The following is a 23680-nucleotide window of genomic DNA, read 5'->3' on the forward strand; positions in this document are numbered from 1 at the left end:
AAGTGTACGCAACCACACCCAGCTTAGGCTATCACACTTTAAATAGAGCTACTTAAAGGTTTGAAAAGCCATGGATTATTGTTGAGAATTCAATACATCCGGGCATTTAGGCAATGAAAACATGAAATCAGCTGAAAAGGAGATTGTGCTCACCACGGTCCCATCCAGGGGGTCGTAGAAGCGCTCGAGGAGCTGGACCACGGTGCTCTTCCCGCAGCCGCTGCTGCCCACCAGGGCCAGCGTCTGGCCCTTCTTCACCTGCAGGCTCAGCCCCTGCAGCACTGGAATGCTGGGTCGCGAGGGATAGTTGAACTTGACATCCTTACACGTCACATTTCCTTCTAGCATATTCTAAAATGAGAACAACAACAATATATTTGATTGTTTCAAAACTGAAAACACAGGGTATAGCAAACCCACTCTGCCACCAGATATCAGAAGTCAGGGAACTCCTATTAAAGCAAGTTTCATTTTAAACTGCTAGACTTTGTTTGTTTTTTGCTGTACTGGGGATGGAACTTTAGTTTTAAATAGGAACTAAAGGAGTTAATGCTTTTATACCAGGGGTTATTAATACAATACATATGTGATAATTCTTATCTGTTCCCCTAAATAACCTGTATGTGAAAACCTGATGAATAGGATTTGCTTATAAAGTGAACAGGATTGGGAGGTTACTGGGGGATTGAACCCAGATGGTATACGTCTGAGGTATACCCCCATCACTATTTTTTTCTTTTTATTTATTATTTATTTTAGTACCAGTGATTCAGCCCAGGGACATTCTACTTCATTCCAAGCTACATCTCCACCACTTTAAAAATTTTTTATTTTGAAACAAGGCCTCCCTAAATTGCTGAGACTGGCCTTAAATCTGTGATCTTCCTATCTCAGCTTCCCAAGTACTGGGATTATAGGTATATGCCACTGTACCCAGCTGTAAAAAATATTCTTATCTTCCTGAAACTTTGTTATATAAAAGTACTAGATATCAGTATGCATTATTACCATTTATTAAAATATACCTGTGGTATAGAAAATTTTATATTATCACCAGCATATAAAAAAGCACAGATTGTATAAAAAGCACAAATTCCTCTCCAAATACTTACATTAAGAAGTTGCGAGCCAATCACATACAAGAAAAGGCAAACTCACCGGCTGTAGGCCTTCCGTGCTGTAGCTGTCAATCGTGGGGACCTTCTCAATGATCATGATGATGTGGGCTGCCGACACTTTGGCCTTGGTATAGTCAGGGGCAAAAGAACTCACCTGCCCGACTGCCATGGCCCCAAAGACAATAGCTGAAAATACCCTGAGAACAAAAGACAGAGTATGTTCACAGTGATGGCTGAATACCGGGGAGTGGTACGCCAAATATCATAGAACAGGGGTTAAAACATAAAACAGTGATGCTTGAAGTTCACATTGGTGTGGCAGGCTGATTACAAAATGGCTTTTTTTTTGTATGTGTGGTACTGGGAATAGAACCCAGGGGCGTTCTACCTCCGAGCTACACCCCCAGCCCTAGTTTTTATTCTTTATTTTGAAACAGGGTCTCACTGAGTTGCAAAGGGCCTCACTAAGTAGCTGAGGCTGTCCTTGAACCGTGATCCTCCTGTCTCAGCCTTCCAAATGCTGGGATTCCTGCATGTGCCACCATGCCCAGCTGGCTCTTTCTTTTTCTAAACCTTTTTTGGCATCCTATGATATGACCTGTGCTGCACTTCCGTTTAATAAGTGGAGTTTATTTTCCTACCCTTTGAACCTGGTCTGGCCTTGTGACTCATCCTGGCCCACAGGATATGGTGGAAGTCGTGACTGCCAGTTCCAAGCCTGTGACTCAGGGCCCTGTACACTCTGATCTCTCCTTTTCTTTTTCTTTCTCTCTCCCTCTCTTTTTCCCCTCTTCTCTCCCGCTCCTGTCAACAAGCCTACAGCTCTCTGCAGACACATGAGTGAGCCCAGCTGAAATCCACTTTACCCAGCCCAAATCAGCAGAACTGGCTTATGGTCAAAATAAGTATTTATCATTCTATGTCACTGAGGTTTTTTGGCTTGTAAGAGCCACAACAGCATTATTGTGGCAATCGATAACAGATATAGTCACTATTGCTGGAATGACATCAGAATCTTAGCAAACTTGTGAACTATACAGCAAAGAGAGGACTGCACACCCACAATCCAATCCCAATCCCGATCCTGATCCCGTGTTGCTCTCAAGAAGCATCTGTCCTCAAGAAGCATCTGTCCTCGTGGGAATCGCAGCTGCTGGGGTGTGAAAGAACCTTACTGGCACCAAGTTTAGCTCTCAATGTTTATACCTGGACATTTCCATTAAATTGGCTTCCATCCTCTGTTTTAGGAAGCATCATGTTTGATTAAATCCATTGTTAAGAAGTTCTTTTAAAACGGAAGGGAAATCTACTTCCTTTTCCATAAAATAGCCCTTCAAACATTAGAATTTTTTTTTAAAGTTCCTCTTCTTTTTGTTGTGTTGGGAATTGAACCCAAGGACTCTCTACCTCTGAGGTACATCCCCAGTCCTATTTATTTATTTATTTATTATTTTTGCACTACTATTGATGGAACCCAGGGGCCTTCTGCCTTCGAGCTACACCCCCAGCTCTATTTTTTATTCTTTATCTTGAAACAGGATCTCACTGAGTTGCAAAGGGCCTCAGTAGCAGTGAACCATGATCCGCCTGTCTCAGCCTCCCAAATGCTGGGATTACAAGCGTGCACCACCAAGCCTGGATTGTATTTTAATTTTTATTTAGAAACAGGGTGTCATTAGGTTGCTAAGGGCCTTGCTAAGTTGCTGAGGCTAACCTCAAACATGCACTCCTCCTGTCTCCTAAGTACTGGGGTTACAAACACGGGCCACCACACCCGGCTCCTCTGCTTCATTGACAACTCTATGCACTGCCCCCTCTGAACATGTTCATCAATCAATGTGTCCTTTTAAACAGAAGGCCGGGAACTGAATTAACCCACCATTTCCCTTCCTCTGCACTCTGTAGCTGTGGTAAGGCAGCAACTAGGCCATTCATTTTTGTTTGATTTCATTTGGTTTTAAACTGGCTCTAAATAAGTCATACAGTTGCTTAATCTTGTCCTTGTTATCATTTAAACCTGTGGGATCATTTTCTAACAGACTGCTCTTCTGACAGATCTCCCTTTTCCTTTATTTACTTGGAAGATTGATTTTGCAAGCCTAAATGCCCAAGCATCAGCAACTTACATCAATTCAAAGGCTTGAAGTAAAGAACATGTCAAATAATTACTCCATCGAAGCTCCAACACTGATGCCTGATTTTGATCACAAATAGTTTCTGCATATCAATTGTCAGACATGCATATTAGAAAGTGGAAGTTTTAAATGTGTTATTAAGATCATCTGGACTAACTGTAATGCATGCATAAGTCAATGCTGTCTAGGACAGAAAACCTTTATCAACACATATTGTTGGGATAATATGATTCTGGTTTCAATGTAAAACTATATATTCACGTACAAATTTTCGTATTCACAGTAGCATAGCAGAAAAATTCCAGTTTTTATCTTTGTAAGTTTTTTTTTTTTTTTTACTTCTCCAGCTCCCACCTAGCAATTGTTATTTTATCAAGAAAAGCAGATTTATTTTGGAATCTCTTAGGGTTTGTAGAATTTAAGGCAATGCTGCCATTCCTTAGCTGTTCTGTGGAAAGCCGTGTGTGTGTGTGTGTGTGTGTGTGTGTGTGTGTGTGTGAGAGAGAGAGAGAGAGAGAGAGAGAGAGAGAGAGAGAGAGAGAGGAGAGGTACTAGGGATTGAACTCAGGGTTGTTCTACTTGCAAGCCACATCCCTTGCCAAGTTTCTAAACAGGGTCTCAATAGGTTGCTGAGGGTCTCCCAAAGTTGCTAAGGCTGTCCTTGAACCTGTGCCCCTCCTGTCTCAGCCTCCCAAGTATTAGGATTACAGGCATGCTCCACCATGCCTGCCTGGCAATGAAAAGTCTGTCCTTCAGTAGGAGCCATCTGACTCCTTGCTCAGGATTAGGCTTCTTCCCTGGAGACCTCTGAGCTGAATCACTCCAATCAGTTGCAGATTCAGAAAGGTCATAAATGTGAGTCAGCACGGGGGTGAGGGGAAGTTTCTGATGAAACAGGATGCTTTAATATGGAGCCAAATCTGAGGCCCATCACATGCTTCATCACCAACATCTTTCCATGAGGTTTCATCACAGGATTTTTTATCCTGACACAATCCAAGCTTACCCCGGGTTCACTTACAGAGTTAAACTGTGAATAACCACCCAATACTTACAACAAAACATCTTGAAAGTCCATGATCTGTCGTGCCACCAGGTAGGCACCGAACCGGAAGCAAGCAGCATAGGAAAAATGCATCATTGCCTGGGTGAAGGCAAATGTGATTCCAAAAATGTGTGCTTTCCTCAAAGAGTTCCTAAAAAGAAGACATTTGAGAACTCACTCAACTTTCATTTTGAACCTTAAAATGTGCCTTTTCATAGGCTGGCACAGAAGGGTGACAAACAAAAACTGTGTTCAGTTTCCAAAGAGTTAAGTTGGATCCTCATTTTATTTACTACCTGTGTGAGTTTAGGAAATTGCCTCTTTTTTTTTTTTTTTGGTTCTGGGGGTGGAACCCAGAGGCTTTCTACCTCCAGGCTATACCCCCAGACCTATTTTATATTTTATTTGGAAACAGGGTCTCACTAGGTTGCTGAGAGCCTCACTAAGTAGCTGAGGCTGGCTTCGAACCTGTGCGATCCTCCTGTCTCAGCCTCCCAAGCACAGGGATTACAAGCGTGCGCCACCACGCCCGGCTGGAAACTGCCTCATTTCTGAGACTCAGTGTAAGGTAAGGTGATGAGTCTGAGACTCGTCTTTAAGATAGGTGAACTACCTCTCAGTGTATTGGTGCAAAGAGAAACCAAGCCCATAACCCTTTTAAAGAGCCTGTTAGGAATTAATAAATGAAAGCTTGATATCTCTCTCTCTCTCTCTCTCTCTCTCTCTCTCTCTCTCTCTCTCTCTCTCTCTCTCCAACTATAAGACATAGAACATGTGTCCTCTACAACTAATATTTTTTCCACATATACTTACCCAACACCTGCAAGCTACAGAGACCAGCCTGGGAGACAAGAGGAATGAATAGGTGTGTTTTTGCCTGTGGGGTCCTAGGAGTTGGGTCAGAGAACTATTTATGTAATGGAGGCACCTTATAAATAACATGTTATGGAAAGAGTGGAGAGGTTCTTAACTCTCTGGGGGCGATGCTAAGGCTTTAAAAGGGAATCAACATCTTAGGATTTTCTGAGCCACCCAGGACTCAGGGAGGTAGAGGTATGGGTGGGAGGAGGTTGATGAATGCACAGCCTTCTGGGATTCCTATTCCTGCTTCAAACATATCAGCATTGCTTTTATCTTTGTCATATATCAGAATATCAGGTGAAAACTTTTTCAGAATAAGGCCCTACCATCATTTTTTTTAAGTCTGAAAATCTATCAATAAAATTAAGCTGTCTCCTTTTACTAGATGAGAAACAGACTCGGAGAGGTTGGGCTTGCACATATTCACATCATTTACTGAAGCCCTCCCTGGGATGGCTGTGTTAAAGAAAGAACAGGTCTCCATTGGAGAACTAAAAAAAAGGAATAACAAGTACACTCAGGAAGCACCAACCCTCAGAATCCCACAGACTTCAAATTTCATGTTACATGGACAGCTTTCATCCCACCTAGAGCAGAATGGTAGGGTCATTACCAAGTGGACATCCAAGAGCCATTCTCCATGTCCTCTTTCCCTCCCCTCCTCATCTGTTACCCGCCCTTACAGGCTCTGCTCAGAGGTGTCTCTGCCTTAATTCAGGTCTGGTCATTATGCCCTGGATCCTTACTAGAGCTTCCCTTCTATTTCCCTTCTAGTACCTTCTCTATTTGTGCCCAACCTTCTAGATAAAGTAATCCCTCTGAAAACAAGTCTGATAACTGAAACACCCTCATCCTCCCTCCCACTCTCCAGTGGTTATTACCTGTATGGCACCTGCAAACTTTGTCCATACATATCCTCAAACTTCTGCTCCCGAGTCAAAGAAACAACAGTTCGGAAGTTTTCTATTGCTTCAGTAGCGATCTGTAACAGAGGTCACCCGTCATCAAGTGGCACAGGGACAAACAGGGGTGATTAATTTGAATTCTATAAAACAGATTCATAAAATTAGTTTTATCATGAAATAGTATCTATTTATCATTTGGTGTTACCTATGAGCACCTTCTCTGTGAAAGTAATTTATTGAACTGAGTTTTAGATCTAGAAGTGAGATCAACTCTATCTTTCCATCTTTGCAGAAAGAGAAGCTAAGACTTAAACAGATGGAGGCTTTGCCTAAAGCCACATAGCTTCATATTGTTTTATAGAATTAACCTGAGAACTAGGTATTTTACATCTCTTATAGTGTTTCTTCTACTATGATAGCCATAGTTTTTAGTTATTTTATATACTTTTAAAATATGTGATAATTATATTTTTCTTTTTATAATTACCATTAATAACAACTCAAGAATATTTGGAAAATATTGAAAAGATAAAGAAGAAAATAAAGTTACATATTGATATATTTTAAACATTCTTTTTTCTTTCCCTTAAACATGCACATGAATTCTATATCTTGTTACTTACCATTATTTTTTACCTTAGCAAATATCAAGAGTTTTCCCTAAGGTCATTAAATTACATTAGTAATGGATTTTAATGACCACTTAATATCCTAACCACCTAGACATCCCTTTATTGTTGTATAATGTTTTCAATTTTTATTAAAAGTAATGTTGTGTTGAATATCCTTATACCTAAGCTCTTGTCCATATTGTAAGATTTTCTTAGGAAAAGTTCTTAAAAGTGAGATTACTAGGTCAAAGGAAATAAACTTTTTTTTTTTTTTGGTGGTACTGGGGTTCCTGGAAACACTTCTACCTCCGGGCTATACTCCCAGACCTGTTTTTATATTTTTATTTGGAAACAGGGTTTCTTAAGCCAGCGAGGCTGGCTTCGGACCTGCGCGATCCTCCAGTCTCTGCCTCCCAAGCGCTTGGATTACAAGTGTGCACCACCACGCCCGGCTAAAATAAACTTTTTTAAAAGTAAGATGGCTCATATATTTTCCCAGAAAATTTCTATCATTCAGTTATGTTCTAATTGTGTGTTACTTCCAACAAGGCTATTTAACTGGGACACATAAATACTTTACCATCTTTTGGAGTCTGGGTAGAGGGATATAAAAAATGCAAATAATCCTGGTAAACTAAATGAGATTGCAGCTTGTCTCAGCCACGGGACCTTGAATTATCACGGTCTCTTTTTTCCCATCTGTGAAATGAGGAGGATGGACTAGGAAACCTCTAAATCTCCTTTAACTCTAAAATTATATGTCATCAAAGAAAGATTACTCCTACTCCTAATTATCTTAATATTCTTCCTCAGCCAGGTGGTGAAGACCTGCAATCCTAGAACTTGGGAGGCTGAGATATAGGAGGATTGCAGGTTCAAGGACAATCTTAGCAAGTAGTGAGACTCATCAACTTAGCGAGACCCTGTTTAAAAATAAAAATAAAATAGGGCTGGTGGTGTAGCTTGGAAGGGGAATGCCCCTGGATTCAATTTTCAGTTCCATATACAAAAAAATAAAAAAAATTCTCTTTCTGGCCTTTACACTAGTCAGAACTGATTCTAAATAAAGACATTAAAATTGTACCAATTGCGTTAATATAGAGTAAATATTAACTTAGAGTAACTTACATCTTAAAAATTATGAACATGAAATCTCACTTATTCCTCAATGAATCCTACACAAGTTAACTTCAAAGATAATAGCAAATATTTCCTAAGAAATTAAGTCAGTTTTGAAGACCAGTACAAAAAGCTACTGGAAGAAGAAAGTTCACATTTTCTTCAAAACAAAAACTTATTTAAAAAATACAATTAACAACATTATTCTATGATCCAGGCAGGACAGGAAGATTAAAGTATGTTTACTATAAGCTACTTAGAAAGACTTAATTTATGCTAAAATATTTTATGAACTTCTTTATACAAACAAAAAAATACAAGATATATTCATTTTGGAAAATCCTCAGCATTAGAAAGAAACAAGATGTTAGAGGGAAGAATTCACCTTCAAACTCCCCAAATGTAATCTTTGCTCAGAAATATAAAAAATATTTTTCATTACAAGGGTTCAAACAAATAGAAGAGGTTTTTCTAGATTAGTAAGGACATTCAACAAACTATAGCAATGTCTGCTGAAAAACAAGTTTCACTGTAAATTTCAGTGTAACAGTTTTAAGAAATCTTTTGTGTATAATTTTTAAACAGGAGTGAGGTGTCTGTGCCTAGTGTATTCCTGCCCTCATCTTCAGCTCATACACAGCCCAATGAAAGTGAGAGTCTGAGTCAGAGTTGTATGGTGAGTAGAATAATAAAATCGCTTCAACAATATAATCACCTCATCCTGAGGCACAATGAAGCAATTAGGAAAAGCCTTAATTAGAACCCTACATCCTCAAAGCTTCATTTATTCTGAGTTTTAAATAGAGACTCAGTAATCACCTGGAGGAAAGAAAACTTTTAGTTCAAAAAGGAACACATAGCACTGTTGTCCTCACAAAGCATCATGAACTAAATCATTTCAAAGAAATGAAACTGTATATATGTTTCTAGAAAGAAAAAATGAACAAACTTCCTTATTTGTCTCTTTCGCCTTCAAAGATACTAAAGATTTATTATGGCTTTTAAAGTTGAAAAGGAAAAAAACGTCTATTTTATGAAAATGTGCATTGGTCCATAAAATGTGACAGAATATTACCGAGGCCTGATCATGGATAGGGGAAAAGTTAAGGGCACGTCCTGACATCACAGCCATAGACTATGAGCAGGTTTTGATATCACACAGTCAAGATATGAACAGACATCAGAGAGTCAGGATATAAGCAAGCTCTGATATCGCACAGTTGAAATATGAGCGAACCATGACATCAAAAAGACTTGCTCTGGAATCCCAAGCTTGCCTTGTCCCTCAAAGGGAAATTTCACAGAGGTAGTCCTGGCACCTGTGGAGCTTATGTTTTAGTAGGAAGGACACACCATTAATCACTAAACAAAGAGATAGGAAAAAAAAAAGCATCAAGGGCTTAGAAGTGTCATGAATTAATTCAGTTGCCAGAAAAGACCTCTCTAAAAAGATACTAATTTTGAGGCTTGGATAATGTAAAAGAGGCAGCTGGAGAACCAGCTTAGTGTTGTAGTCATTGCAAGAAGGCCCTGAGAGCAGCACAGACCTGGAAAATGCAGAGTAAGAGGAGGTGATAGAAGCCATTAAAGCTAGATCGTGCAGGGTTTAAGAGCCGAGGTAAAGTCTGGATTTTATTTCAACTGTGGCTGGAAGCCATTATAGGGTTTTGTTTGTTTGTTTGTTTGTTTGGTGGTACTGGGAATTAAATTCAGGGGCATTCTACCTCTGAGCTATACCCCAGACTCATTTTATTCTTTATTTTTGAAACAGGGTCTCAGTAAGTTGCAGAGGGCCTAACTAAGTTGCTGAGGCTGGCTGTGAACCTGTGACCCATTAGAGGGTGTTTGTTTGTTTGTTTGTTTGTTTGTTTTTGCGGTACTGGGAATGAAACGCAGGGGCATTTTACCTCCGAGTTACACTCCCAGCCCTATTTTTTATTTTTTATTTTGAAACAGGGTCTCATTGAGTTGCAAAGGGACTCACTAAGTAGCTGAGGCTATCCGTGAACCCAGATCCTCCTGTCTCAGCCTCCCAAAAGCTGGGATTACAAGCATGCGCCACCATGCGGCTTCCATTAGAAGGTTTTAATAGTGGTCAGCGGGATCTGATTTGTAAGATATTACAGTGGCCTTTTAAAATGTAGATTAACAAGAATGGAAGTGGATCAGTGAGGAGGCCAAGACACTTGGTCTATATAAATCTTGGGTTTTATTATCTGTCCATCATTCAGAAGGGCTATTAAGAGCATCAAATGAGATAATATATGCGGAGCTCTTAGTTTGTTGCCTGATATATAATAAATACTCAATAAAATGATAATCTGTGAATTATGATCAAATGAAGATTAACTTTCAATATTATGTGGACTGGTTGTTATCACAACCAACACATTTTCCTTATTTATCCACCTCTGTCCATCTCAGAAGCCATCACTGAATCAGAGCATTTCTCATGGCCCTGTTGTTTGGAAAATCTGCCACATCCACACACAACCATTTCCATCTTCACTCCTTCCCCCAGGTCTTCTGCAGAACTCCAGGAGTCTCCTATCTGATGTACCACGCCAGCAGCACTGACTCGGTTCACAATGAACTAGCCTAGGATTGGTCCTCTTCTCATAAACATTCTGGATTCCTTTCTGAGACACTTCAAACACCTCAGTAAGTAAGGACACTATTCAACAGTAATGCTTTTCTTTGTTTACATTTTGCCCTAGGTTTATTTTTCTTTTTTAAAGAAGTCATTGGCACAGAACTTCCCTGGTTGGGGCCACTGTTACCTGGGCCAGATCCTAACAGATCTTTGGGTGACAGTAACTGACTGCTGAGAGCCTGAGCGTGTGAGCGCCTAATATGTGCTCTGTCTCCCACAGATGCCGGTTGGGAAGTATCTGTGCTGGTGCAAAGGATTTTCCTGGAAAAGCCCATCTAAACATGATGCAAAGAGTCTGGGAAGCTGAGCATGGTGACACATGCCTACAGTCACAGTACTTGGGAGGCTTTGACAGGAGGATCACAGGTTCGAGGTCTCAGGAACTTAGCAAGACTCTTTCAAAATAAAAAAATCAAAAGGGCTGGAGTGTAGCTTGTAGGTAAAATGCCCCTCAGTTCAATCCCCAATATTTACATATAAAAAAAGAGTCTGGGGATGTAGGAGGATCTCCTATCGCATGCAGCGTCTGTGGGGGGAGGCCCAGTTTCCAAGACCTGCCTTATCATTCACTTTGGTGAGTAGCCTGGCACAGGGACAAAATATTTCAGATACTAGGTCCGTTTAGCTGCCTGGTCCCTGCCCTAACTCTTGGGACGCAGGATTCCATCGATATATGTATCTCTGTCTAGGTATTAGGCCCAGTTTGGGGTTGAGCCAGGTTCTGACCTCTCATAACTACTATGATCCGGATCATGTGATATCAGATTATATTCTGCCATGAGAGGACCTCTTTCTTTGCTTTCTAGCAAACTGGAGCTCAAATGAGTTTGAATTCTGGCTCCTAGAGTTATCAGCTCTAAGGCTCTGGGGACACTGCCTTCCTGTGCCTCAGCCTCACCTGAAAAATGAGAGGATGCTTACAACGAGTAAGCATTTTCCAGGAAACAGAGCATATGCCAAGTAAACATTTGTTAAGTATCAACAAATGGCATGCAGAAAAAAAGTATTAGGTAGGAGAACTAGGATGAAGGGAGGAGGAAGGATACAAGGGAAAGGATGGTGATCATTCAAACCAGACAAAAGAACTGCTCTTAGGATTTTTCCATATTGAATCTCTGCCATCATGTATAATAAAATGGATTGACTTTCCTCAATAAAAGAATGGATTTAAACTTGTTTTAAAGAAAGAGAGAAGCCAGGTGTGGCGGCACAAACCTAATTGTAATTCCAGTGCTTGGGAGGCTGAGACAGAAGGATCACTGGTTTGCAGTCAGCCTCAGCTACTTAGTGAAACCCTGTTGCAAAAAATAAAAATACAAAGGGCCTGGGGGTATAGCTCGGAGGTAGAATGCCCCTGGATTTAATCCCCAGTACAAAAAAAATGAAGAGAGAAAAAGAAAGTATAGAGGGAGGAACAAGAGGAATGGAAAGAAAGACCTGAAGGAAGGAGAGGAAAAAAGCAGTGTAAATGCAATAGCCTGTACAAAGCAGGTGTCAAGCCAGGTATGGTGGTGCACACTTGTAATCCCAGTCCTTGGGAGGCTGAGACAGGAGGATTGTGGGTTCAAGCACAGCCTCAGCTACTTAGTCCCTCCACAACTTAGTTAGACCTTCCAAAATAAAGAATGAAAAACAGGTTTGGGGGTATAGCTCAGAGGTAGAAAGTCCCTGGGTTCAATCCCCAGTACCACACACAAAAAAAGTAGGCGTCAGTCTTTGAGCCTAAGGATGTATTTTCTCTTTTCCTTTAGTTTCTGATCTGTGGAACTAACATGAAAAATACTGCTTTGAGGAATGTTTATTGTAAAACCTTCTGGGAACATAGTAAGTAGTAGAGAGTAAAAAAAAAATCAACATCATTAGAATATTTTTCTCTACTTAGGTAAGCGATCATATTTTGTTTGACTCACCTTTCCAGAACCTTCTAGTTTTTTCTTATCTTTCAGTGCATGTCCAGACAACATTTTCATTTCAATGACCCCTGCTATCGCAATGATGGGTACAATTGCTAAGAGTAAAAGGGTTAACTGCCAGCCATAGATTAAGGAAATAATAATTCCTGTCCCAAGATTTGCTATATTCTGGGTAATTATAGCAAGCCTGGAACCAATAGCCTGAAAAACAAAACAAATTAGAGTCACGTTTTATATTATCTTTAAAACTCATGCTTATATATTCTTAGGGGTTGTGATGATTCAATGATTCCCTTTCATGAAAATCTATTGTCTCAGTTATAAAATAAAAGTGAAGGTTTACTTGTAAGAATTTTACTAGATTTCTAAAATGAGGACTTCTATAACTTCTGATTAAATTCTGAGAAGATCAATAGCCCACAGTTAGTTCAATTACACATTTCTGTCTTCTAATTTTTAATACCAAGAAAAAATTATTAATAAAATAATAATCACTAAAGTAAGGTCTGAAAATAGCAAGACAAAAGAATCTGACACTTATATTAGGCTGGAAACTGTGGAAATATCCAGTGTTAGGTTGCTTCTGTTCTCTGTATCTACAAATCCTACTCAGGACTCACTTCCCACAGAAGCTACTGACTGAGAGAGGTGCTCAGAACATCTCCAAGTTCATGGTAAAGGAAATTACTCTGGCACATAACCTTGCAGACATACAGCTGCCCAGCTTTGGATGCTAGTCAAGGACCACAGAAATAAACAAGATACTGCAAAGATAACAGTTTTTTTTTTCTTTAGTGTAAAGGAGAGGTGAGCAAAGAGATCCAGTGCTTTATGCTGCAGGGATATTAAGCCCCTTGGCCTCATTTGATTTGGAGTTTCAGGTATCATTGCACTGGCTGCTATTCTTACTCCAACGAGTAACACCCACTGTCCTATGTCTACTCCTCACACACAGTGGAGTGTACAGTCCTATTGTTTGTCTTTATTTCTTCTCCTTCTGGTATTATTTCCATCTCAAAACACTATCATAGCACTTACATTTCAATTTTAAAATAATTGTGTTTATAGGAAAATAGTCTTTCTTGAACTTCATTTTGAAATTAGGAAATTTAACTCCAACATTCCTTCAACCACCATCTCCCATAAAAAAAATTCTAGCTGATTTTGATTTCTACACAGCTTTTTGCTTTTATCTCTGCAGAACTCCAGACTGCATAACAAAATAAAATGAAAAGGTTCAACATTTCATAGGAAAGTATTGAGATATTTTTCTTCTTATTTTTATGTAGCAGGACTAAGCTACTTAAATAATTTACAATACATCTGGGAAGAAAACTTTTATAGGTAGAGATATTAAGTATGAAAATCTAGATAAACAAACAAGCATTACTAACTATACCCACACAAATTTGAGTTGGTCCTGCCTTGGGTGCCACGGATTTATGACAGCATGGCCTGCATCAGAAACTCTTACACATATAAATTAGGTAAGCCAGGCATGGTGGTGCACACCTATAATTCAAGTACTTGGAAGCCTGAGACAGGAGAATGGCAGGTTCAAGGCCAGTCTCACCAATTTAGCAAGACCTCAGCAACTTAGCAAGACCCTGTTTCAAAATAAAGAAGAAAAGAAGGCTGGGGGTGTAACTCAGAGGCAGAATGTCCTTGGGTTCAACCCCTAATAACACACACACACACACACACACACACACACACACACACACACTAGTTATACTGCTTCCTACTGTGATGTAGATTTGGGTACACATGAGTGGTATTCATGCTCATAGTCACATATGGCTGCCTCAGCACCAACAGGGCAGCTAGCAGAGTAAAGAGGACATGATCGTCCTCTCTGTCAACCTGTGGTAACAGCTGTACTGGGCTTGCCTTCTTGGTTTGATGATGTTCACTGGCTTGTTTGACTTTCAGCCACTGTTTTACACTCTGGAAAATAGTTCGGCCTCAGAACTGTGTGCAGGTGTTTGGGCTGGCGAGGCCATGAAAATGCTGGTTGGAGATGTCTCCGAAGAAACAAGTGGAAAGCTGAAGGTCAACACCAGCAGGTGGGCAGAGACAGGGGGAGATGGCCAAGAGCCTCGCCAGCAACCCTGCCGAGGGCAAGGGTTCACCACAAACGTCATAATACAGGAGGGCACTGGGGCCTAAGGCCAAACTCCAGAGGGATTTAAGAGAAGGGAGGGAGAATGGCCCCCTAGAATACCCACACTGCATCTGCTCTTGGTTCTGTGATCAGGGACTAAGTTTGTGACCTCTCTAGGACTATGCCATCCACACCAAATGGGACAGGGGCTGTGTGTGTCTATCAAAGCACATGAGCGCATACAATGGGGTCGCCATAAAAGGTCTACTAGAGTCAGGGCAGTAAAGCTTAGCAAGGGAATGCAGAGTTTAAGAGTGCTGAGCCCTCAGTTTGTCCAGTGATTACCATCCTCCCCTCCAAGTTCTTCCAGGGAGCTAAAAAATGAATTTTCTTTCCCTAGGCTCATTTGTTGATTCTAGAAACCGTTTCAGTGACAAAACAAAAACCAATACGTTGATGTTTTCTTCTAACTACTGCCCCATTTCTCTACCCCAGGTAGCAGAAATTCTTTATCCATGTGCCCAGCTATGCATGCCTTCCTTCTCTCTTACCCTTTCTCTCCAGCCTGCTCTATTTGCTCTATTTAGGCATTTGTTTCCGCTGTACCCCTGAAAACAGTTTTTTTTAAAATTTATAACCACAAGCACTTTCACATCACTATACTATGGGAAATGCTCAGTCACTTCCGAGCTTATCAGCAGTGTTTGATGTCCTAGGTTGCTCCTACCTAAACACGCTTCTTCTGTTGTTTCCAGAGACTAATCTTCTCAGGGCTGCCCCTTCTCATAGCTCTGACCTCAGGACCCAGCACTATCTATCTACTGATACTTTGTTGGTTATTTCATCCAGTCTCAAGACTTTAAAAGCCACTGGTGAGCCGGGCGTGGTGGTGCATTCTTGTAATCCCCGCGCTTGGGAGGCAGAGACAGGAGGATCGCGCAGGTTTGAAGCCAGCCGCTCGTGCTGGCTTAGGAGACCCTGTTTTCAAAATTAAAATGTAGAAAATTAGGTCTGGGAGTGTAGCCCGGAGGTAGAAGGGCTTCCAGGAACCCCAGTACCACAAAAAAAAAAAAAAAAGCCATTGGTATCCTGAAAAGTTACAAAATATATTTTTCCAGACCAGATTTCTCCACAAACCTCTGGTCATACAAAATCACTACCTTCTTGATCTGTCCACATAATGTCTAACGTGGGCATCAGGATCTTACCACAGGATCCCACACAGAACTCTGAATTCTCCCTTGAACTGGCTCCTCCAATGGGCTTTCTGATTTCATTAAAAATCAACTCTGTTTTTTCAGCTGTGCAGCTCAAAAAATTTAGAATCATCCTCAAATCTCCTTCCTCTCATATGTCTCATCTACTCCAATCAACAATGCCTGTAGGCTGTACCTTTAAGACATATCCAGAATTGAGTACATTTTGTCACCTTTAGTATGATCTCACTGGTTTAAAATACTATCATCAGTGGGCTCCCTACTTCTATTCTCATCTCCTTTAACCTATTTACATAGCATCCAGAGTGATCCTTTTACAATTTCAGATCATGTCATTCCTGTGTTCAGGATCTTACCCCAGTCTCCTACCTAATTCCAGACACAACGCAGACCAACAGGATGACTTTCCCTTTCCCTCACTGTCTCAGCTCCTTGCTAAATTTGGGAGCATCCCAGGAATGCTGCAGCCTCAGGGGCTTTGTGTTTTCTGCTCTTCTGATTGGAACACTTCTCTCTAGACGCCTGCAGAGATAGTACCTTCCCTCCCTGCAGGCCTCCTGCCTGTATCCCCCATCACTGAAGGCCAGGCCTTCATCCGTCCCTCCTTCACAACCAACCAGCTCCTAATCCCATTTCCTGCTACCATTTCCCCACAGCACTTTTCCACAAGCTGACTTGCTATGTTGACTCCATAAGGTCACGACCTTTGGCTGTTTTAGAAGTTCAACGTTATTTAAAGCAGCGCACATTTTGTTCTGTTAGGTTTAATATAACTTGATCTAAATCTTGATTTCTGTTGATTTGTCTGCTTTAAGCAAACAGATCTGTATTAAAACAATAATCCTAAAGATTTATATTGCAATGTGCAGCTCCCTGCGTGCTCCTGCACTCATAATCTGACTTATTCTTACAGATCCTCCATCTCTTAGAAAGGAGAACTGTTAGCCTAGTGCCACCTTAAAAAAAGATTAAAAGATAAAGACTGATTAGATTCAAGGTGGATGGAGAAACAGTAGAGACCAGATTTTCTTTTTTTTCAAGGTCTACATCATGTTGTAGATTTCTCCGCATACAAAAAAAAAAAAAAAAAAAAAAAACGTTTTGCTTGTAGAAGAAATAGTCATTTCAGCCAAAAATTAAAACCTCATGGTTTGATGGTTTAAGTTTTTCCTCTATTCTTACTTTAACTTTTAATGTGCTTTTAATTTCTTTCAACCTATTTTTAAGAATATTTTAAGCTTTCCCAATGCAACAACACACATCCTATTTTTAGGCAAAATTACAATTTTCTGTTGATTGAGTACTAAAAGAGACTGCCCTTGGATGATATGCTGAGATATTTATTTTCTTAATAACTACTCTTCTATATGATCTTGTTAATAGTATTAACAACACAGCAATAACAAAGGGAAGCTTGTAAGTTATCTATACACTCCACAGTATTTAATGTTTAAATAGTTAACATATTCTTCCACAAAGTATGTGATATGTGGTTAGATTAATACACACACACAGTAATACACACACACACACACACACACACACACACACACACACACACCAATTAAGAAACCAGTAGAGAGGAGGAAGGGGACCTGAAGGAGGAGGGAGGCAGGGAGGGGGTAGAAGGAAATGAAATTAATCAAATTACAGTGTATGAATGAATAGGTAACAATAAACGCCATTACTATGCATAATTATGATTGACAAATTAAAAAATAATGCACAATTAGGACAAACATAAACAGAAAAGGGAGCCACGTACCCCTTTGACTTGAGCAGCATCATTGGCAAGCCTGGTCGTCAAGGCTCCAGTGCTATTTTTAGGGTCATCAAACCAGCTCATATCCTGTGGCACAGCAGAGATCTTATTATATTAAAGCCCTATGCCTAAGACTATTAGCTCCCCTGCCTTTAGCACTGAGAATGTGACATTCAGTAGACAAGAAAAAGATTTAACACACAAACATAAATAGATTAATTTTTCAATTAAAAAACCCAAAACGTTGTAGTGCCTATTTTGTCCTAAATCATGATTTCTAAGCGTCAGTCACAATGGCGAATGGTAACAACAAGGTTCTTGCTAGCACAAAGCCCAGGTCCTAAAGAAAGAAGGCACACACAGTGTCAATATAGCTACAAAAAAAAAAAAAAAAAAGAAAAGAAAAGAAAAAGAAAAACAGAGCAGGACAGAAAGAAGTGTGGGAAGGTGCTATTATGGAACCCGGGCAAGGGGCGAAGAAGGCCTCTCTAAGATAACATTTGAGCAGAGACCTAGATGAAGGGAAAGAGGAGAGTATCTAGGGGAGGAATTAGCACCTGCAAATGCCTAGCCAAGGCACACCTGACCTGTCTGCACATGTGTGTGTGTGTGTGTGTGTGTGTGTGTGTGTGTATTACTAGAGATTGAACTGAGGGGCATTTTACCTCCAAGCTACACCCCTAGCCCTCAGCACCTCACCACCCCGCCTATGAAACAGGGTCTTACTAAATTGCTGAGGCAGGTCTCAGGCCTCCAGTCCTCCTGCCTCAGCCTCCCAACTACAGGGATTACAGGCATGTGGCACCATGCTCAGCCTATTTATATTTTTAAATATAAAATACGAGATCATGAATTTGAAGTATGAATATCTGTTACAAATAACAATGGTCACTAAGAAGTTATCTGAACTGATGACTTTCATGAAAGCAGTTTCCCCAACTATTTTAGAAAAAAAACAAAGGGCTATAATTGCTTATAGCATGTATCAGTTTGCTCTATAGCATTCATAAGTGAGTGTCTCCCCACTGGAATGTTATTTCCTTGAAGACCATTCAAAGTTGAATGCCTTACAATACTTAGTATTATGTCTAAGCAGAATGCCTTAATATATGTTCATTCTATTCAACAATTTGTGGAGCAGGCATTATATAAATAATCAGCTCAGCTCCAAAAGTATCATGGACCTAAGAGCTGGCATGGAGGCTGGTGGGGTGATGAAACATTTGAATCTGGACCATGGACAGACTCAGGCATAAACAGAATCTGTTATAAATATGGTCTAAAACTCCAAAGATAGAGATCCTCCCACCTCATCAAACAGTGCTCTTATTCATCAGAATCAGTCCTGGCTCTCTCTATCACTAGCTGGTGGTTTCCATAAATACATCTTTTATGTTTGTTTGTTTGTTTGGTACTGAGGATTGAGTCCAGTGCATTGTATCTGCGAGTTATACCTCCAATGCTTTTTTTTTTTTTTTTTTTTGAAACAGAGTCTCATTAAGTTACTGAGGCTGGCTGTGAACCTGCAATCTACCTGTCTCAGCCTCCCAAGTACTGGGATTACAGGCTTACAGGCATGTATTACTGCACCTGGCATAAATTTGTCTTTCTAAGTGGGGATGGGAAGGTGGGAAAGGGCTACAGAACCAAAGACAGCTGGAAAGATACAAACATCCTTTGGAAATCCTACCACAGCCAACTGATGCTTCTCATCCAGGGCTCAAGGATGCCTGTCACATCTGCATCAGGCTTCTAGAACATCATTTTATTTGATGGCAAATGATTAGTGTTAATGAAAAGTTATTACATCGTATAAGAAACTTACCCCATTGGATTGGGCTGCTGTGGATTACGTCTACCAAATCCCCTATCCCCCTTTCTAAGGAAAGCATTCCCATTGTCTGTAGGGTCTGGATGGGGCAAGATGTGAGGGGCCTTCCATTAAGTCCTTATCAGACACTAGTGCCGCAGCTTAAAATTGGTGCATCAGCCTTGCCTCACTAAAGACACAGGGCAGTGAGGAATGAGCCACAGGGCTGGATTGGGATTTATGGAAAGGAAGGGTACAGAGGGCTTTTTTTTTTTTTTCCTGAAGTATCTTAAGTTTTCCATAAGAAGGAAAAGAAGAGCAAAAAGAAATTTAATGCCATTAAAGATCACTTCCGCCTACACTGCTTGCAACTGCTGAGACCAAAGGCTGGAGGTAAATCCACTCAGGAGACTCCAGTTGTTTCAAAAGCAATCCAGTTCCTCCTGCCCACCCACAACAGACAGCTGGTCCCAGACAGTGGCTTAACAGCACCTCTGAGATGAGACTGAAAGCCGACCAGTGCTCCTGCTGCCAGAGCCCTCTTTGGGGAGTCCTATGCCTCCCAGCGCTCACCCTGAACAGACATACCTGCCTCAGCATGGATCTGAAAACCATGTATCGGAGCCTCTTGGTCAAGATCTCTCCAGCTTTTCCGAATGTGTAGCCCTGTCAAGAAAGGGATCAGAAGAATGATCAGAGATTCTACCACCAATCACACAAAAGGAGGCCTTAATTTCATTGCTAAGATAGGACATGGGACAGTCAGAAAGCCTGATTTCCAGGTTTTGCTTTGTACTACCACTGCAAGGCCACAAGGCCATACTGGTGGTGTGGCCAGGACAGCCCACTTTTGAACTTGACACTGCCACTCCTAGCTAGCTGGCAGGCTGACCAGAGATTTATCAGGGAACATGTTCCTTTTCCCCCTACTCTCCAAGGTCTATCACTCAGAGATCTGATGTTGTTCCCAAGGCAGAGGGCATGTAAAAATGGGGTGACTTCCTTATGTATCATCTAAATCTAGACACTTGTGAGAGTGAAAAAGGTACATAAAATAATACACAGGGACTTTAATGTAATCAGGATAAACAAAAATTTATGGTCACCCCAGTCATAAAGGATGCAGAGACAAAGGTATCAAATTCTTAGTTTTCAAGTAAAAAAGCGAAACAGGTCGAGGAACAATTATCTAAAATATGCTTTATATTTGAAGAAAAATGGCAAAGATTTGAGATAATTTGCAGAGCATTGTAGGTAGTAAGGATGTGACATTAATAAGTGTATATTGTCAGCTTTGGGCCCAGTTTAGTAAGAGACTTAATGTAAATAATTTTAATCAAAAGTCCATCAGTTGATGGTTATACAACAGTTCTAGTCAAACTATTGTAATTCAGTGTTATTCTGAACACTTGCCTATAACATTTATTAAAGAAATATGCAGGCAAACAAAACAAAACAACAGCGATGACAACAACAAAAACCTAAACAGGTGGAGGAAGAAGGCTGAGTGAGAAGGAACTTCCTGCATGGGACCTCCTAATCCTTCCCGGCACTCATCTTTTGAGTTCGGGAAGAGGAATAGCTATTGAGAAGAGGACACACTAAGATATGAGTGTGCTGCCATTTGAGGTTGCATCTGGGCAGGAAGGATATCAGAATCCTCACTCGAAAGACTGTAGAGACTCAGGACTAGGGGAAGCAGCACTCTTTTTCCTTCTGGAACTGAAAAGGGGCAGCCGACACATCAGGCCTAATACATAGGGCATGGGGAAGCAGACTATGAACGGCTGTGTGGGGCCTCAGAAGAAGACACGTCCTGGTAATGGCCCTGTAACTTCTGCAACATCCAAAAACTAGAGGAGGGAAGCTGTGCCTTCCTTGCATTCCCAAGTAGGATGTTGGAGATTACTGAGAAAGAGGGGAAGAAGCACATGCAAAGATCTTGTACAAAGTGAAAAAGGAGCCAACTCTTCCAAGTTGCCCTGATGAAGGGGGGCATGTTGACTAGAGGCTAGACGGGGCCACAGATCCCTCTGTTTGCAGCGTGAAGTGGAGGCATGCACAAAGCCCTCTCCCCAAAGCTTCATGCTCTGTAACATGGCCCATGGCGCAGAAGGAAAACCCTAGGTCAATTGAGTTTAAGTTCAAATCGCCAATGCTTCAGTTTATTGGGAATGACCACATGAAGGCTCCTCCTGTTGGACTGAAAGGATGTGAAATGTCTTGCACACTTCAGGAAAATTACTATTACTGTTTTTGGTGACAGCCTTATTATAACACTAAGTCTTTATAATAACAACACTATAATAACCATGTGCAGAAGAAACTGAGGACAGGTTATCAGAGGCCACAGTTATAAGGTGGTAGAATTGGAAACTGAAACCAGATCTATGAGAATTCTAACCAGAATGGGGAACCCAGAAGCTGAGCTTTTCTCTCCCACTGAGCTCCTTCCCTGCATTTCTGAAATGACTGGGTGGGCATTCTAACCCAGGCACTGTGTTTTCTGTACACTTGTGAAGTACTAAAATTCATAGACTGTTCCTCCCTGGGCGAGGGAGGAAGGCAGCCTCAGAATCCCCAGTCACTGTCCTGATTTAACCCCCTTTACTTCATCAGTCTAAACTGTCAAAGCTGAAGGGACTGGCACCAAACCTACCGCCCTCTCAATTCCTAAACCAGCTTCACAATGAGTAATCTTTACCTTCTTTGAATACCTGGGGTATTAATAATCAGAATGGCAATCTTGCATGTAGCAGTTAGTGTCCCATTTATTCTAACCAGCTCAAAGTCCCTAAGGAGACTTTCAGAACTTAAGAAAGATGCCTTTTTTCTTCTTTTGTGCCTCCTGTAATGTTCAGAACAATGTTCTTTCTAATAAAAATTTTAATGCATATTTATAATATGTTAAAAAAGGAAACCTTGTTACATTTAAGCTTAAAAAATTAAACATGGGCCGGGCGTGGTGGCGCACACTTGTAATCCCCACGCTTGGGAGGCGGAGACAGGAAGATCACGCAGGTTTGAAGCCAGCCTCGCTGGCTTAAGAGACCCTGTTTCCAAATAAAATATAAAATAGGTCTGGGAGTGTAGCCTGGAGGTAGAAGGGTTCCATCCCCAGTACCACCAAAAAAAAAAAAAAAAAAAAAAAAAAACTAAACATGGCTGATCACTCATTCATTTAATAAGTGATTGTTTACTAAGGCCTTACACACCTTACACAGGCTGGCACACTTAGTCACATTATCTCTCATAGTCAAGAGACAATGCATCTCTATTTATAGATAGAGAAACTGAGGTTTAGGTAGTTAAATTACTTCTCTGCCCAAGGATACAAAATTGGGTATTTGCGCAACAGGTACTTGAACCTAGGTCTAACACCAAAGCCCATGCTGCCTGATCAAACATTTGGAGCACTCACTTTCTTTGCAATTTCATTTCAAATGACTTGCAAGCTGTAAAATCTGACTCTATAAATGTTTCCTACAGTTTTTAGTTGAGGACTGATGTTCTTCCTTCATGAAAAGAGTTCTTTCTCCTTTAGCAATAGTTGAATGATAAACTCTTTAAGCTCTTTTTAAATGTGACTTGCTTAGGGAGTTTTGTTCAGTATTGTTTTTAGAATACAGGAAGATATTTCAGTATTTAAATTAATATTTCTATCCAAACCCAACACGGGCTTCCCCAAAGCCTCTTTTTTTAAGTCCCCACCTTTTGTTTCCAGTCATGTTATGAGATCAAACATTGGATTCCCGCTCATTAAATCCATATTTCCAGTTTGGGGGGAGGGGGAGGGAAGCAAAGACTCAGATGTGGCAAATGAAGTCATTGTTACCAGCCAAGTTAGTAGAGGAGCAATTCTACCAAAAGGAAAATTATACAGATGTTCACAAATCCCCCCCCAGTATTTAAAATAAAAATGAAGACATTTACCTGAAGGAAAAATGTGATAAAAGAAATAATTCCAAGCATTAGAAACAATAATGAAAACATGTTACTGTTTTGTCGTTTTAACTCAGGTGCTTCATTTCTTGTAAAAATCTGTGTGAAAACATTTAAAGGGCTGTTAGTTCAGTCATTAAAGAAATCATTTTGGGTCCAACCTCCTTCCCTTCTGGCACTGTTTTGGGGGTCTGGAGAGCCTGTTTGTACTGGGAATCCATCCAGGTTGATTTCCTAAAGCTGACCACAAAAGCACCTGCATTCTACCCATTTTAGAGAGCAAAAGAAAAAGCTCTGCCTGTTCAGAAGTTGATTACTTTTTCTGCTAAGGTTCCTTCTGGGAAACCTGAGGCCACCCTACTGTGTAGGGCAGAGGTGCTAAGAATACTCCCTTTTTCCTTTGGTGAAGAACTGTATTTTATGGCAACTCATTGGTTTTTGTTTTGTTTTGTTTTGTTGCGGGTTTGAGGATGAAACCCAGGGGC

General features: G+C 40.7%; 1 protein-coding gene across 1 annotated transcript in view; it reads right to left on the reverse strand.

Moving 5' to 3' along the window:
- The window catches only part of ABCB1 (ATP binding cassette subfamily B member 1), a gene marked incomplete at both ends in the record, with an annotated part of 97776 nt that overhangs the window by 14724 nt on the left and 59372 nt on the right, over positions 1-23680 (reverse strand). Inside the window, 8 exons of the mRNA XM_080701192.1 lie at positions 154-351; positions 1159-1315; positions 4309-4449; positions 6041-6141; positions 12358-12561; positions 17447-17530; positions 19842-19919; positions 23187-23294. Of these exons, the coding sequence (XP_080557318.1) occupies positions 154-351; positions 1159-1315; positions 4309-4449; positions 6041-6141; positions 12358-12561; positions 17447-17530; positions 19842-19919; positions 23187-23294 (1071 nt within the window). The remainder of the gene's footprint in view (positions 1-153; positions 352-1158; positions 1316-4308; positions 4450-6040; positions 6142-12357; positions 12562-17446; positions 17531-19841; positions 19920-23186; positions 23295-23680) is intronic.

The sequence above is a fragment of the Muscardinus avellanarius genome, assembly GCF_963383645.1.
Source record: "Muscardinus avellanarius genome assembly, chromosome: 9".
Lineage (NCBI taxonomy): Eukaryota > Metazoa > Chordata > Mammalia > Rodentia > Gliridae > Muscardinus > Muscardinus avellanarius.